This window comes from Tetrao urogallus (genome assembly GCF_951394365.1).
Source record: "Tetrao urogallus genome assembly, chromosome: 3".
Lineage (NCBI taxonomy): Eukaryota > Metazoa > Chordata > Aves > Galliformes > Phasianidae > Tetrao > Tetrao urogallus.
Window position 1 is genome coordinate 25503654 of NC_136815.1, and position 18739 is coordinate 25522392.

Genomic DNA, 18739 nt, shown 5'->3' on the forward strand with positions numbered 1-18739 from the left:
TCTATTACAATGCTTTATATCAGCCCAAGTGCAGATAGCATTTAATGATCTGTGTAGGCTGAGACCTCAGACTGAGTATCTTCAGAGTATTTAGCAGGCTGAGAAGCCATTATCTTTCTGAACTGGGATGCTTGTATACAAGAATCTTACATTTTGTTCCTTGGTGGTCTTCCTGTACAGCATAAGTGTTGCAATGCAGACAAATTGTTGTTTAATGTATTATTCTGTGTAGTGTGTCTACACCAATACTATTTTTCAAAAGAATGCCCTTCTGAAGTCAATCATCTCTTTTTTGTCCCCCAGTACACTTTAGTTTTTCACCAAAAAGAATTCTAGTACTGTGTGACTGGTTTCCTTTAGAGTAAAGGGTGGCAAGGTCCTGGCAGAGACTGCCCAGAGAGGTTGTGGATGCCCCATCCCTGGTGGCATTCAAGGCCAGGTTGGATGGGGCCCTGGGCAGCCTGAGCTGATTGGGAGCAGCCCTGTTCATGGCAGGTGGTTGGAAGTGGATGATGTCTAAGATCTCTTCCAACTCAAGCTATTTTGTGATTCTATGATGAAAATAAACCAGAAGAAGCACTTCATGAGTATACCTACTTAACTTGAGCTGCTGATAGTCACTCAGTTCTGAGGATCACAGTAGACCCAATGTGACATACAACTTCAAACATACTGTTGGATGCCAGGTCTTCAGCATCATTACAATGTATTAATTGTTCCTATTCTTGTCTAATATAGGTGTATTCAGAGGCAGGTGCTATGATAAAGAAAATTCCCAAGGAGACAGAGGAATGCTGAGATTAGTCTTCCTGTCACTTATGAATTCATGGGCTTTTTTCTTTTTTCGAAAAACTGGGAAACTAAAATTGCTAAATTTCAGAAGGGAGCAGAAACAGTGGATAGAGAGGAAAATTTTTGCTTTTTCCTCTCATTTTCTACATCATGTTATGTTGACCACAAAACCACAGGAGGCTTATGTGCCAAGGAAAGCACAGAGCCAATAGTATCATTTGTAGACATCCTCTGGGATCAACAGAATTTTAACAGGTTAAGAAGAATTTAATAGGTTCCTTTCTGAATCAGTAACAAGAGACACAAATCAGTCGGTTAAAAATACATCACAAAATGCCTGTATTTTCTGAAACTAGGACTATTCCTAGGTTTTCTTATGATGTCAGTGAAATTCCTTGGAGAAATACATTTTATTTCATTATGAAAATATATTCACTGCATTAGAAGCCTGAATCCGTTTTAAAATACTTCTCTTGGCGTACATTTATATATATCTTAAAAGTCTTTTTTTACTAGAACTCAAAGAGAAATATTTGAACTGTGTAATTAAATGGCAGAGGATTCCTCTATCCCATCTTGAACCTTCCCAGTGACAGTAACAGCAGTAGCCCTCTGCTGAATTTACCTCCCTGTACATGGTCTATTTTTTCCTCAATAATCCCCAGGTGGACCCTTCAGGCAAGAGAAAATATTCGGCAGCATAGATTTCCAATAGAATTTTCCTCAAGATGGTACTGTGATACTAACTGCTGCAGATAGGAAACAATAATCTTCATTTCTATTAGGTGGGCACGATATCATTATCAATTCGAGCTATAAATCCTATTGAATGTCAGAGCTTTAAATGGAATTCCCCTCAAAAATCTTCCCAGCTTACTGCTGATAAGTAAGACAAATCCTGCAGGTTGTTTCTTCATACTTCATATTGCTACATTTCTCCCAAAGACTATTAGAAAATTAACCCCTAAACTTGCTAAGGCAAAAACAACCAGCATGTAAGAGAACATGGCTTTCTTTGCCTTCCCTCCAGTTCTCTGTCTGACTCTGGCTTGAGTATTTCTTGCATTTTCTTCCTCCACTCTGGATCTTTGATCCTGGTTGAAACACTAATTCCTTTAAGAGTAGCAGTCCCACTGGGCATCCTCACTTCCTAACCTAATTACTAAGAAAAGAATTCTCTCTATAAATGCCTGACTGGTTCTGTAAACAGTCGTTCATCCTGTAAAATCTGAAACTCAGCTCAAGAAACATCATGTCTGTTCTGAATAGATGCATGGAAAAAAACTTACCCCAGACCTGAATAGATGGTGGGATAGGGGTAGTTTGGGTTATCTGGTGCTGCAAACAAACTGACACATTCTCCTTCACTGAATTTTGTTTCAGTGCCTTTGAAGCAATCACCTTCCAGCTGGGCAGCTTAACAGTTTATTGCTGTGACTGCTCATATCCCTATGAAATGAGTAACTGCCTAAATAAGGAGATTAGCTATCAGAAAATTAGTCTTATGTTATCTATCAAAAATAGTCAAGGTTTTACTTCCTTTGAGCTGTCTTGAATTTAAAATACTACATACACAACAGGGTCCTGATTTATTTGCTACGATATCTTCATGCCAAGCTTTTTCCTCCTTAATCACATTACTTAAAATATTTATGAAGGCTGGGTTTATTACTCCTTTATGCAAAGTGGCAGACTGATGACAGCTTTCAAATTATTTTTCACCATGAACATTTAAAATAAAAAAATAAGACTAATTGGAAGAATTAATCACATAAGTTCCCTTAAGTGGCAAGAGAATATACCATTTGCATATAGGAAAGTGAAAGAAACTTCTTACTAAATTTCTTTTTAAAATTTCTTGTAATAAAAACCAAGTAGACTAGCCAAGGTTGTACATACCCTCATCCGTAATGATGCATTTTAATCATAATTTACTCATCAACAAAAGGGGCTATCATGGCAGCTGAAGCAACAAGAGATACAATGCAGTTCAAACACTGGGACATAAATAATGTCATCAGCATTTGCTATGGCTAAGCAAATATACTGCTTTTTATTTTTCCTCCTGTATTTCATGAGGTATATCTCAGCAGACCTATCTGTCCTCAATTTTTTAAATATGTACACACTATAATTCTACTATACTGCACATGTTCTTGTTGCTGTGTTTTGATCATTGTTGAGCTACTTACACAGACTTTTAGATTAAGAATCACAGTAAGTTTCATATTCTAAAAGATACTCTCGGCATAAACATGTTCTGTTCAACTCACAATGAAATGGATTTATGCTGGAAATCATTCAAATGCCAGGTGTCAGAGTCAGTGTCACAACCACTGAAGAGATAATGGAAGCCATGTTCTGATTCCTCTAAAACTGCTGACATAATTCTTTAAAAACTGGTATTTAGAAATTAAAATTTATTTCCAAATGCAGAGGGAGTTCCAGAAAAAGCAGCCAAGTCTTCACAAACTTCACAAACTGAAAAATCAACCGAACCAGCTAAGGCAACTCAGCAAGAGCAGCATCAGCTCAATAATGGGAAGGAAGATGCCAAGTGAGTAAAATCAATTTTAAAAAAAAATCGAGTTTTTTTTTGATTGTACATTTCTGTGTGCAGTGTTTCAGTTCTTAGGAATTTCTCCAGTACCGTAAAGATCTGAAAAGCATTATTTCAGTTCTAAGGCAACCACACATACAAAGTATTCATTTAGTATGTGCTTTTGATAGATTCATACCTCATTCTAACTTGCAGGAAAAAGGAAAAGGATTTCTTTAATACCCATACAAAATAAGTCTAGTAATTGTGATAATTATTATTATTATTATTCTACCTTAGCAAAGGTGTAAGCCCAAGGTTCCTGCTGTGAATATCTGGAAAGTTTGTCACATCATCCTGGCTTGAATGATTTTACCCTGTACATATTTTTGTACTGTTGTACATTTTTTTTTGTACATACTGTTATACTCTTAAATCACCACTAGAACATGCAGTTGATTAGAACACTATTTTCCTGAGAAGAGACAAAGAAATTAAACAATATTTGTTCTTCAGAGAAAAAGCCCTTCAGGAGAAAATCCTGGGTCATTCTACCTTTGGAAAAAGCATGGGTAAAAGTTTCTTTTACTAAAATAGGATTAAGAGAGAAAACCAAAAATGTATAATCCTATAATAATCTATTCTTAATACAGCACTATAGATTCATACAGTATCCAGGGTTGGAACCCCTCTCCAAAAGGAACCTGGAACAAATGTCTGCTAAGAATATAGAGGTTAGACCCAGCTTCCAAATTAGAACAAGTTGATGAGAGCTTTGTCCAGTCTAATTTTGAATCTCCAAAGATGGAAATTCTATAGTTTCTCTGGACAATCTGTCTACATCATTCCTTGCCTTTTTGCTGTAAACCTCCAAGAACAGTCTAGATTTATATTCTCTATAATCACTCATGGAGCAGTAGAACACTGCAATAACCTCTATCTTCTAAACTCTTCAGCTCTAGTCTGAATAAACGCAATTTTCTCAGTGTCTCCTAGTCCCCAGTCATCCCAATAACCCTAAGCTAGTGTTGTACCATGTTGTCAGTGTCTTTTTTTTTTAAGGGAGAAGCTAATTGTCAATCAAGTTCACTATTTTATTTTGTCTATGCATTCAAATTTACCTACTAGAATATTTTTAAAGAAAATAATTGCCTTTGTTATGTGAGAAAAGCTATATAAATAAAAATGTATGTGCAGAATTTGAGGTGAATGGAAATGATAATGGAAATGATATTAATGGAAAAAGTTTCACCTTATCTTCATTTACTGCAGCTTTCAATTTTTTTTAAATGTATCTCTGCAGACTCAGATATGTAAATTAAGGAAGAATAAAGGTAGTAGCCATGTTTGAAGCAGCATGCTTTACAGTTAGGTCAGGCCTGTATTTCTCCATATAGTACTTCAGGGTGAAGTGAAAAACTTCCACATAATTCAAATTTTAAAATCCTTAGGCTTGGGTAATATTGCTTTACGAGCATTCATACTAATGCAACTAACTTATCTGAAGTCAATAGGACTACTTATGACAGTCTGCAGGGTTGTGCACCAGGTGTGTCCTTCTTCCAGTTCATCTACATTAGAATAGACTTTTACTCATGATGCAACACAGCCTGTGTTGTCTACTAATAGGGAAGAAGTTTGCTGAGTCTCCTCTGAAAGAGCAAAATGGTTTTTTCTCTTGTTAAGTAAATGATAACTTTGACAAAGGCAGCATTTATTCCTGAAAACTCCCACATAAACTCTTTGTCCACAAGAAAAAAATTTGCTTTCCCTCTGGACATATACTCATTTTTCAAATATAAAAGTACACTGCAATGGACATTAATATACAGCAGAAAGACATAGCTCTGATTTTCCTACAGCTGTCTCAACACTATATCTGAAAGCATAGACACACAGACAGCTACCAAGGTGCTGAACTGCAACAGAGACTGAAACTTTCAGTGTCTGTTTGCTAATGGCTTAGATAGGATTCCACACAAGTCTGCCTCTCTGCCAATGCATTGTTTCTTCCCTCCACCTCTAATGACAACATAACAGAATAATAGTCCATTTCCATGAATAGCTATTTGCTGAGCAATAATAATTTCTAGGAAGGAGGGCTAAGAGTATGCTGTCTCTTCACAGCAAGAAATGAGGGAACAGAACAACACTCAGAATCTAATTGCACTCTAGTAGAGGACACTGATGTCTTATTGACAAGGAATTAGCATAAAACTTAGTTGCAGTCTTCATATTATACCAAGATTTCTTTCTACTGGGGAGGTTTTGTAAAAACATGTGTGCATGTACATAGCCATACAATTTTTTTGAAATGAGGCACAAGCATTTCGGGCAAGATACTCCACAGCATGTAAGCAAATGTGGCACATCCTCATGAAACAGCAAGGACTGCTCTTGCCTTGGAAGCAGGGAGCTGCCTGAAGGTCCCTGGGCAGAGGTCAGCCCTGGTTGAACTCCTGCAGTGCTTCTCCCCACTGTCACCAAAGGTAGGGCCAGCCTTCAGTGGCATTGCTTCAGATCTGGCCCTGAGCATAGCAGTCACACTTCCAGGAGGGGATAATATGCTTACTCGTATAACCATTTCTCATTTCTGTACTTTTTATTTTAAAATACTTCTTTTTTTCCTAACCTGAAAGATGACCTTGTTCCTTTACCACGTAGTTGAAGAAAGTTACCACCTTTGCAGATTCCAGGTTCTGCCAGTCTCAGTTCATATTGATGACTAAAGGAGGATGCAGCCCTTCGCTCGGTCCCATCTTCTCATCCTTTGTTTTACACTTGCTCAACCAGGTGGCTGCTGAACCAGCTAGATCCAGCTGGAAACATTCACTTGTCATATGGTTTCCTACAAACATGAAGACACCACAGAAAGGTTCAAGAAGGATGAAATGAAGTTGGCAAAATTAGGAGAATCAGACAAGTATTTCATGAGATTGGCACCCTGAGAATAATGGGCTCTAGCAAATAGAACAGACAAGACAATCTGATGGTTTCTCTTGGTCTTAAAATGTAAAAAAATTTCAAATACTTTGAAAGAGGCATCAGCAAAGTTACTGCTCTGCAGTGAAATAAACCCAGAAATACACCTCATCAATCACAAAGCTGAAGGAATGTCTTAGTTATGAGTAGAATAATTATGCTGACTTCGGTTCAAGTTAAAACAGTTGCAGTTCACTCAAAAAAATCCCAAACCCTAAGGTCTCCAGACCACCTTGCTCTGCAAGAAGAGTGGTACAGTCGTTTGTACACAAGAGAAGACACCATCATTTGCTTTGTGATGGTATTGTTTGGAACCCAAAATCTAATGGGCAATTTTGGGAAGACATAATTACAAATGTGACACAGGAGAGACAAATGCAAGACTTTGATATGATCCTGCACTGAAGGGTGGCAATCAGCATAGTGCTTGGCACATGTGACAGTTGGTTAAGACAGCTGTAAAGAGTTATGGCATAGAGGTGAGTAGAGGTGAGACAGATATATAAGGAAGAATTAACAGCGGATGTCTGGCCCCAAGGAGTGAGACTAAGAAACTGAAGCAGCCTAGAATACATAAAGGATGAAAGAATGGTACATGAAACAATCAACTGAAAGCATAGCAGAGAAAAAATGGAGGGATAAAGAAGCCTTCAATAGCCACTTCTCTCTTCTGTGTATTTTAAAAGCCTTTAAGCCTGGATAAAGTTGTAAGAGTGTTTCATCTTTCCAGATTACCAAGATGATTACACTGTACTATTTATACTAAGGCAGTACGCGGAAACCCCAGTCAAGGATGGTGAACTCTGCTCTGTAAAATGCTGTGTAAAATGACAGTCGATACTTGCAGGCCACATATCCAAGAGTATATGATGAAAAAAATATAGTAGGTAACCAGGACTTCAGATGCTTTCATATTTCACCTGAAAATGCTCTGTCTAGAAAAGAACAAAAAATTGAATCTGATATGCTGCCTACAGAATCTAGCTACCATTAACAAAACATATTCAAATAAAATGCACTAAACAAATTTTAATACAATATAATTATTAAATAAAATATGCTTAACATTCTCACACAATGTTCTGCTTTTGCAAATTCAGAAACCTAGCCTTCAATATTTTCCAGGAGAGATCTTGTATTGCAAACTGTCATGAGAGCAAGTGCTCAGGAAAACTGAATTGCATTCACAGTTTTCCTTTTGCCTTTTTCATAGCTACATACCATTACCTAGTAGGTTATGCCAGCCTTTCTAAAGCCTGTAAAGGAGATGTTTTTTCCTCTCTAATTTGGCTAATAGCAAAAAAAAAAAAAAAAAAAAAAAAAAAAAAAAGATAACAAAACAAACAGAGATTAAGAGGCAATTTGCTATGTGGTGCATAGCCGGGTTAATAAAGAGAACTCCTGCTGGTAGCCTGTTCCTACTGAGGAATGTACCTCATTTAGCTCAATTACCTCAACCAAGAAAATTAGAGTGCTTATTAGTGCTTGCCATCCACTAGTTGCTACACATCAATTCACCATGCAGATGTATCCTAGAGAAATGATGCTGAATCACAAGAACAGAATCTTAGCACCTCAGTGAAACAGGTCGATATCAACTCTCTACAGTTTCCAAAAATCATAGTTTACTGTTACCATACTAGGAACCTGAAAAGATTGCAGTCGTGGCTCTAAATTCTAACTGACTTGCAAGAAAGTAAAACAAGTTCAACACTGAGCAATTCTGAAAAATCCCATTTTAAATAGAGTTGCAAACATATTTTCTAAAGAGAAATACCAGCAGTACATAAAATTGCAGACAGTTGTAACACACTTTGTACATTTTGTAAAATCAGAATTCTTTTCTTAAATCTCATATTTTATTCTGCTTATCTGTCACAGCTCACAACTTTTGCTGCCTGCACTGGAGTTTCTGCACTGGATAAATAGAGAACCCAAAAAAATAAATAACAATGTGTTGGTGGGCCAAACTGGATTAAATTTGTTGAAAACATAGGTGAGGTGTATGTTCCTAAACCCTTTAAATTCTGTTCTGTTCTGCAGTTGCCAATGCTATCTAACGCTGTTCACACTGTAGGACAGTCAAGTAGGTAGCCTGCAGTTGGAAAAGTCGTGAATGTAGAAGTTTTTAAGTTTTTTCTTGAATATGAAATGAAAAGTGTAAAAGGACGAGAATGTCCTACACAGAATGAAAGAGCACTATTGTGCTCTTTTTTCTTCCTCATGTTATTTTAAATTATATATTCACCATGTTCATAAATATCTACTTCTCATTGCATAATCAGTAAAACTTCTTAGTTCAGAATGTGTAGGAAAACAAGGTTATGACTTGTTACTTTGTCAGTGATTTACTTCCTTAATTAAAAGCATTTTGAGTAAATCTTCTCTGGACCAAACACTTTTCAAATTAAGAAGATACCTTTTGGTGAAAGAAGAAATGATAATTTATTTAAAACGTTATCTTGGTTATTAAATATTTGCATAATTCTGGTGTGGGGGAAGCAAAACAATGAGCATCACAACAGGTGCACTAGTACATGTAATATATATGCAACACACAATAGCAAGGACATTAGTGTCTTTATTTACAAAACTAAGAGATGTATAAAACTAAAACCCACCATAATACTTGCTATAATTCAGTAGAGTAATACTGTCACTTACTTTATAACAAGTGTAAGTATTCATGTTTATAATTAGTCTTGCCCAATATTTTTCATTAAAATTCTCTGTATCCAATTATTTGCTCATTTTCCAAATATTAGACTTCAACACGAAGTCATCCCATGTTGTGGAGCACAAGAGAAGAACAGGTAGAGACGGGGATCTGACGAGAAGTCTAAGTAGTCTGGCAGTCCAGCCTTATTTCATTTTCCCTACTTTTGTCTAAACTAATAATAATAATAATAGAAAAAGAAAATATCAATGTTAGATAGATAGATAGATAGATAGATAGATAAATAAATAAATAAATAAATAAATAAAAAGGTGGATTTCTTATCCCATATTCACAGTTGTTAGAAAAATTTTGTTGAGAAAAACTCTTATGAAGAGGTTAGTGAAGCACTGAAGTAGATACTTTAGGAAGACTATGGAATAGCCATCACTAGAAATATTTTTTAAAAGTTTAAACAAGCATCAGTCCAGAATGGTGTAGATGTATTTCATCCTTTTTTGAGTGATGGGAGATAGGATTTTAGAACGTCCCAAAGTTCTCTCCAGTCCTACACACAATCACAGAATCACAGAATGGCCTGGGTTTGGAGGGACCTCAAGGATCATCAAGATTCAACCCCCACCCGCCATGGGCAGGGGCACCAACCTCCCCATTTAATACTAGACCAGACTGCCCTGGGCCCCATCCAATCTGGCCTTGAACACCTCTAGGGATGGGGCAAAAATATATTAAATTAAATATATTAAATATAAAAATATATTAAATATTATATATATTATATCATATCATATCATATCATATCATATCATATCATATTATATTATATTATATTATATTATATTATATTATATTATATTATATTATATGAAATATATATTTTACGATTTGAATGAATTCAGGTGGGAAATCAAAGTGTCAACTGAAAATAAAGCTTTTCATTTGGGAAATTTTATTGCAACCTTTTTTAAAATTCACACTTTGAAACATTGCAGTGTTTTAGCTTTTTATTCCCCTATAGTTATTAAAAATTAAAGAGTAGAAAGTTTAATGAAGGATTTGTGCTGTGCTCATCAACTCTATACAACGCTTATGTGTATGTGCTAAAAAATATCTTTAAACATTCCTGGTAAGAGACAGATACCTCAAACAGAGAATTAATCACTTACAAATAAGAATGCCCCAATGGCACAACAGCCTTGTTTATTCCCATATGGTGCTTTCCTATAATGTTTTGTTTTTGTTCTAGAATGATTAGTGACAGACATGATTCTGCCTCTATTTTTTAAGTCATGGTAAATATCCAGTGCAATTAAGCAACTTTATATCACTACTGACATTAAAGAAAGGTGATTATTAAAAGTTAATTGGTACTTTCAACACATATCCTACTTTGCTTTGCACATATCATACTGAAAAATTGCTTATTAAAATAAAAATCTTATTCATGTTTTAGTCTGGTACCTCAGATAGAATGTCATATGTTTGGCATTGAGGCAGCTTTCTCCCTGGAGAGTACCTTAAAGAAGATTAGAGGATTCACAGCCTGTTGTGATTGAATAACTAAGAGGATTGTCAAAGAAGCTAGTATGACAAACCTTTGAACTAAACAGGAGGAATGGCATGCAGCCTAGGTGATTAGATTTTTATCAGTGCTGCATGAGGAAGTTTGTTTGGAGCCCAATGTCAGTAGTTAACTCAGAAAGACAGTGAATGTTGTTTCTTCTTTGTCCATTATGCTGTAAGAATAAAACATGAGATATGCAAAATGAATTATCTTTATATTTTGTTTCAAAACACTTGCTTAGGGCCAACACAGGCATAATTTCTTTACACACTCTGAACAAAGGAATGTCATCAATTCCAGTGTGTAGTTTAATTTACATGGTGTTCACTTAAAGCTTAGTAATGTATATGGTCTATTCTTGAATGTATATATAATCAGAAGTACTCACCCAAGTATTGCATTGTTATCTTTAAATTAATCAAATATATTAAAAAATTGTAGAGGAAAAGTAACATCAACTTTAATTCAAACTGTATTGTGAAGCAAGCACAGCCCTAAAATAGAATGAAAATAAAAATTTATTTTTTCCTTTCTTAGTGCAAAGAAAATTTAATGTACTGCCAGTGTTAAAAAACATGCAGCAAACAGGAAAAGACACGATCTCTTGGATTACTAAAGTTGGGTGTCACTCGGCCACTTTTCCTCTTAAAAAAAAGAAATCATGAGGAGTGGGATGATACAAATTTTAAGACTGATGTGGAAAATTAAAATTAAATCAATGACTTCTTGAAATTCCATGGGATTGAAAGTGTCAACAATTTATTTCAAGTCCATAAAATAGTATGTGTGTGTTAGAAGCTCACTTCACATTATTAACATTGGAGCTGTTTAGATTTTTTATAGCAACTGACCTAGTGACACCTATGCAAATTCACTAACTTATTCACTTTCCCTGTCCTTATGTATTTGAAATTTTCCAAAGATTTCCTAGCTATTCATTTTATTTCATTCTTGGGCATCATTGTCTAAGACACCTTTAATGATCTTAGCTGATAAAATCTTGCAGTATATCACAATTATTTCAGCCGCTACTCACTCACAGAATCATGGAATCATTGCAGTTGCAAAAAATCCAGCTATCACCTAATACCAAGTCCACCACTAAACCATTCACTAAGTGCCACATCCACACATCTCTTAAATACCCTCAAGAACTGAAACTCTACCGCTTCTCTGGGCAGCTCATTCAGTTTCCTAGTTACACTTCCATGAAGAAATTCTTCTTGATATCCAATCTAAATCTCCCCTGGTGCAACTTGAGATAATTTCCTTACATTCTAGAATATTAGAAGGCTGTCTTTAAAGAGTTAAAAACTTTCATACTAATTCATGCTGTTTCTGTCCATATTTATTCTTGTTACAATACTGCTCAGCTCAAATATCTCTTTTCCCTGACTGTTTATCTACCAAAACTTAAAATAAAAATAAAGATCTGACTGCCTCTCAACATCTTTTGTAGTTCTTTTATAAGACAGGCTGTCTAGGCCCTCAATCATTCTAAGACACTTTATCATTTCCTATATGAATTCACCTTTATAGTATAGATGGTCAGAATAACTTCCACCATTTGTTTATATACCTATATTAATACATCCTCCACAAACAAAATGTTAGATGCATTCTACGGCTACATTTTCATCATTGTTTTTCATAAGCAAAATATAGTATGGTTCATAGGCATCCTGCTGTGCAATGAAACTACTGGATATTTATCTTCTGCCATCTGCAATTGAAAATACTACCATTCACAAAATAAATTCTTACAATACAATTTGATCTTAAATAAATGTATTCATTATGCAGCATTAGATATGCTCTTATTTCTATTATTGTCTAAATAGCTTAATTTTCCCATGTAGAAATTAATCCTACTTTTTGGAAGTAATCTTCCCAACTCAATTTCCTGTTAATCATCATTAGCAGACTACTATATTTTGTACTAAATAAATTATTGAAGAAAATACAAAAGGTCATTCCTAAATGTCCATAGAATACCTGTGAAGGCAAAGGAGGATAGACTCCTTTCATAAATATTTAAGAGAAGAAGCATCTTAGTTATTATGAATCTCTCTTCAGAGAAGTTTTCTGCTGACTATGAAGAAAGTTTAATCAGAATAGCTAAAGTTAAAGCGGAAGAAAACCATGAAGTTTCCTAAGTCATCTAAGGTTGGAAGTGGGAGTAGATATGGGTAGGGTTCTGGTCTCTGTAACTCTACCCACAGTGGACTTGATAGTGCATGCTGAGGATGACTTTGAATCAATACCTTTCATGATGACCAGGTTTACATTTTTCTGTCATACTGAAATCTTTCTCAGCTATACTATTGTTGTTTGTGGACATGTGTGCAGCTATGCATTGTCTCTTCTGAAAACTGGTTATTTGAAATAGAAGTTCCACATAATTTATTCAAGACAACAAATTATTTATTTAAGATACAGGTTCCAGTTTTGTCAGTAAAAACAGAATCTCTTGCAAGAACAAGAACTGCTTTCCCACATAGACAGGAGAAAGTTTATTAGGTGATGTAAAGAGAAGGATTATAACTGAATTCAGCAGAAAGAAATATGTTGGTTTTTTTTCAGAGTGCATTCATTTATGAAATACATTATCATAGTATTTCATACCCTACGGGGTGACACGGTAGATAAAAGAGGAAGTTGAACTCAGTATTTGGTATTCATGGACAAAAAGCAGAAAAGAATTGAACTCAAGATTGCAAACTAGTAAAGGTTAAAATTGCTTTATTCTAAAATCACCCATAGTATTTTGATTTCTGTATTGTTTGAACTCTTAACACAGAAAGATTCAAAGCTGCAGTACTTAAAAGATGTGACATACATTAGCACACTCTGTGCTGCATTTCCATAACCTGTTCTCTCAAGGCCTTTTTCTTCTGCTGTGCTATAGGTGCTTAAATATTTTTTCTTCACTTGGGGAAAATTACATCAAGGTAAAACCTACAAGATAAAAATACTTTAAAAAAATCATTATTGTTATCATTCTATCATTATGTATATATTTCCATTTCTAAAAAATACATTTCTACTGTAATTCTATCATTAGATATATTGCTATTGCTAAACAAAACGTGTTTGAGGTAATCATGAAGCCACATGCTCAGTACATGAGATTGAGTCCTAACTTTCCATTTCTTGGGCCATGTGAAGTTACTACTTCTGGAAAGTAGTTCCACTCTGTAAAGGGATACATACTTTTGTAAGTATAGGTCTAGTAAATGTAAAATACTGCATAAAGATAAATTTGCTTAAAGAATAATGCATCAGCTTAGAGGCAAATGCTTGCATTCAGCACAGATCAGCACAGAAAAGCAAAGAAGTGTTTTTCTGCCCAGCTAGGCAGTGTGCCAGTAAGGAAGGAGATTTGCCTCTGAATCTGCAAATCTGCTCCAGCATAGCACAAAATATTCAACTATGTAACACAGGCAGAGGAAAGAAGCAACTGGTCGATATCTCCAGCCTATTCACCCTCTGAAAACTTTCATACACAGAATAAAGCCAGAAAGAGCCCAGTGCAAAATCAATACAGTCTGTAATTGCATCTGTGAGATGAGAATGAATATGATTACATATTCAAATGAGGCATTATTTCCTTCACAGAGGAGATTAAAAGCATCAGTCATAGAATTGGAGAATCAGAGAATTAGAGAATCATTAAGGTTGGAAAAGATCACTAAGATCATCTAGTCCAACCATCAAGTCAAACTAGCCCTTCTCATAGGTACAAAATATCTGAGTCGTAGCGAACGGGAATCAGAAAATACTGTAATGCAGTGTGATGAACTAATTACTCTCATTGAATATGGTCTCTTTAAAGCAGAGAACAACTTTAGCAGGCTCTCATACCCAGAAAATATGCTCTTGCTCCTGATGGCTGTTCAAGCTTGTCCTACTGGCAGATATGTGCTTATATATACGAATTTATAAAACATCTATAAATAGTGTTAATAAAAGGCTTACACACTAAAGAGCACACACACAGGCAAAGGACCATCTCCAAACAAAAAGAGGAGAACACCTTAACTCTGCTGGAGAATTGATCTGAGGGCAGGCTGGAGGTACTACTGCTCCTGGCCCCAGTTTCCACCCAGAATACAATATGCAGCGACAGGTAGCCATGCGGCACTGGCATCACCTACCCATGGCAAGTGCCACTAAATATGTGAGAGAGAGAGGAGTTAGAAAGGGCTTCTTTAGCCAAGGCATTTTGAAGTGTGTCTTCACAAGAAGTACACACACAAATTACACCTTCAAATCAGCGGTGTTCAACTTCTAGCCTCTTCCATTTGTATTAACCACAGAAAATTTAAGCATCTCATTACTAGAAAGAGGAAGAAATCATGCAAATCCAGTGGCAAGGAAAATCAATTTCTTATCAACTATGTGGCAAATAGCTTTAAACAGATTCACGGATCTTCTAATCAATCCCAAATAACAACATGATTCCTTTGGGCTATACTGCAGAGATAAAGCTCCATGTTTATGATAAAGAAGACTTTAACTTGTCTTGGAGAGGCTGTGAAACAAGAAGAAATCCTACACATCTTTTTGGCTTCTCCCTCAAAAGCAGACAGCAGAGGCCTTTGTCACAACACTACTGATTTTTTATTTTTTATTTTTTATAAAATAGCTTATAAAATAGTGGATTTTTTTATAAAATAGCTAATGCCTTGGGCAAATACAGCAACAGAGAAGAGTAGAAACTATTTCAAATTCCTTGCATAGAAGCTGTAAAAGTAATTGTGACATGTTAGCTCAAAATAAGAAAGCATTTCATTACACTGCAGATGGCCAGGGTGAAGGGAATATGCGAAACAAAATAAAATGTGATTAGATGAAAAAGTGTATTAGAACAATTTGATTTATCTCCTGTCTGGGAGTTTTAAGAAACAGAATCTACAGAAGTCTTAAATTAGAGGAATGATAAGCACATACTTCAGACTTGTGCTTTTTCTGCTTTTAATGATATAGCTTCATTTTATCCAATGGTTTTATTGCTGTAGCATTTTCACATCCTTAAATTATACTTCTATGAGCAACGTGATATGTGTTGTGTCTCCAGAAAACTGTGATTCTCAAAAAGCTCTGACATTCTCCTTTTTTAGTTACAGCTTCTGTTAGGAACATAAAAGTAAGTTTAAATGTTGAGGAGACATTGTGTTTATTCAAAGATCACTTTGCTGTATTTTTCATGTCTTCATTCTCCAAGATATAGTCATGCCATCTTCCCCCTATTTTTCTTTGGGAAGTTCTTCAAAAATGGAAAATTTCAGGCCTGCTTCACTCTTCATCTGCTGCTTCTCTTACTGTAGCATTCTCATCCCCATGGTATTTGATACTGAGCTGGAAAATTGTTAAGAAAGAAAGGACAGTAGTCTATTGTATTCACTATATTGAGCATAGCTGGCAGGATTTCAGTACAGATGAAGCAGCTGAGACCAGTGTGGGAGTAGACCACCAGGTGCACTGCACCAATCACATCTGTCTCCAGCTGTCTCTGACACTACTGTGGAACACCAGCTGAAAAATGTGTCTAGGATACAGAACAAAATCATAGAATCATAGAATCACCAAGATTGGAAAAGACCTACAAGATCATCCAGTCCACCTATCACCCATAATTCCCAACAAACCATGTCCCCCAGCATGACATCTAAAAGTTTCTTGAATACCTCCAGAGTCAGTGACTCCACCACCTCCACAGGCAGCCAATTCCAGTGTCTGACCACTCTTTCAAAGAAGAAATGTTTCCTAACATCCAACCAGAATCTCCCCTGGCACAACTTGAGGCCCTTTAGTCCTATTACTAGTTACATGAGAGAAGAAGCAGATCCCCACCATACCATAATCTCTCTTCAAGAGCAGTAAGGTCACCCCTGAGCCTCCTCTTCTCCAGACTGAACAATCCCAGCTCCCTCAGCCATTCCCCATAGGACTTGTGTTCCATACTTTCATTGCCCTTTTCTGGTCACACTCCAGAGTCTTGATGTCTTTCTTGTTAGTGCTCAAACTGAACACAGTGCTCAAGGTACAGCCTCACCAGAGCTGACTACAGAGCAGTGATCACTTCCCTCCTCTTGCTGGCATCACTGCTTCTGATACAAGCCAGGATGCCATTGGCCTTCTTGGCCACCTGGGCGCACTGCTGGCTCATGTTCAGCTGTGCATCAATTGATATCTCCAGGTCCGTTTTCTCTGCACAGATTTCAGACACTCTGCCCTAAAATCCACATCCTAGTTTCTACATAGAATTGCAAATGCATGGCAGAGCTGGTTGGCACTCAAAAATGGCTCCTGCTTGCATAGTAACAAGTAATTGAGAATTAAGGTGTCAAACAAAAAATACTCTCAGCTAGATTTTCTAATCAACTGTGTGGTATGTATAGGTCTGATTAAAATCATTAGTGTCAATGCAGAATTTGTGAGTGCAGGTGCTTAAAAATTAAAGGTTTCCAAGCCTGAAGAAAGGATGAATGCTGGAGTGTAATCTTAGTGTCACTCCATGTCTGAGTAAACACAGAGTTAGTGACCTCTTAATGGCAGAGGAACTTTTAGCAAGAACACCATTATTCTGTTTTCAGTTGCTAAAAAGAGATATTTTTTTACCTACATTTATCTAGAAGTCATAAAAAAGCCTAGATAAAAAAAATGAATGAAGTTGGCATATTCTCTCTACCTGCACCACTGCATCAGAGTCTGTAACTCATAGTAATGATCATATTTTATTTTACAGATGGGAACATGCCTTGTTTCTTAGCCAATACATAGGATAAGCTCTATGCCTTAAAAAGACAAATAAGAATTTAGTGAAAAATAATGGTGGGAATTTATTTGTATTGTAGGCTGTACAGAGCATAGAGAACCCTGATCTTCTCTGCTTGCATTATCTTGTAGACTGCTGCAAGTATCCAGCAATGTCAATGGACATTAACAGAAAGCAACTTAAGTTAACTTATGTGACCACCTAACAGTGAATTAAATGATATGAATAACCACTGTGTTCAATACAGATCCAGTCTTAACTTTTGACTACTGCTTGTACTGTAGAATTAGCACAATTTCTTCCATAGCTTTCCACCACATGAAACTTTTCTCTTCCTCTTTTAAACAGCACACAGAATGCAACGTCTCAAGGATTCCAAACAAATGAATATGCTGATGCCCAGCTTCAGGAGATTGTCAGAAAAATGCGGGAAAGGACCACAGCCTATAAGGAAAAGCTGAAAGACCCCGTGTTGTCCTCCCCTGAAGGCAGTCCTACAGCTTGTAAGTGACTCTAGAATACATGAAACAGTTGTATATCTGTTGAGTGTAAAGAAAATTCTGTTGCTGGAACAGAAAATGCTGTGATAAAATTTTTCAGTAAGTTTACCTTACCACATCACATTTACTCATTGAAATGGGTCAGTTTGTGCCCAGTGAAGTCAAGTTATCTGTAAGTATTTGCAGTAAGCCAGGTCCCATGGTACAAGTTCCTTTTGAACCACATTACTGCAGAATTTGAGGGAAAATTTTGGACAATGTCTAGAATTGCCTCTGTCAATCAGTTTTACATATTTTAAAATAGATCCCAAATACCTTTATTCATTATGATGAATCTAAAATTTATGAGGAAACATATCTATCTCACTAGTAGATACAGGCCAGTTTGAGATTAGATCTGTTGTGTGAAAGTATACAATATTCTATCCATGACAGCAATCTTCCAGATACACTGATTTTATAATCAGTCACGCATTTCAAACAGAGCAAACTCATCTGAAATTCATTAAATATTGACTTTAGATAAAATATGAAACATCAAACAAATATAATGCTCTTCCTCTTTAGAGGAAAATTTGCTTTACTTTATTTCTTTTTCACAAATAATTGAATGTGGTGATTTGATATTCTGCCATTTTGAGATGTTTATTGTTTATCCAGTTTTTAATAAACTTGAAAAAAATAGTGTCAGAAGTATAATGAACTGTATCAATGAATAAAAGAACTCCACTTTTTTTGTTTTAAATTACTCTTCACTCATTTACCTTTTTTGTTCCCCTCATAGAGCTCACAATTATTTCTATCCGGTTGCTATTGATCCACTTCTTAAATTTGCTTCTAAGACTGTGTAACCTACTCAGAAGTAAAACAACCAGAATTAATTGGACAAATATGTGGGCAAGAT

The 18739-nt window shown here is 35.9% G+C and overlaps 1 protein-coding gene across 1 annotated transcript in view; it reads left to right on the top strand.

Annotated features, from left to right (window-relative positions):
• The window catches only part of CNGB3 (cyclic nucleotide gated channel subunit beta 3), a gene marked incomplete at both ends in the record, with an annotated part of 68822 nt that overhangs the window by 18853 nt on the left and 31230 nt on the right, over positions 1–18739 (top strand). The window contains one exon of the mRNA XM_079533400.1: positions 17684–17838. Coding sequence (XP_079389526.1) covers positions 17684–17838 — 155 coding nt within the window. The remainder of the gene's footprint in view (positions 1–17683; positions 17839–18739) is intronic.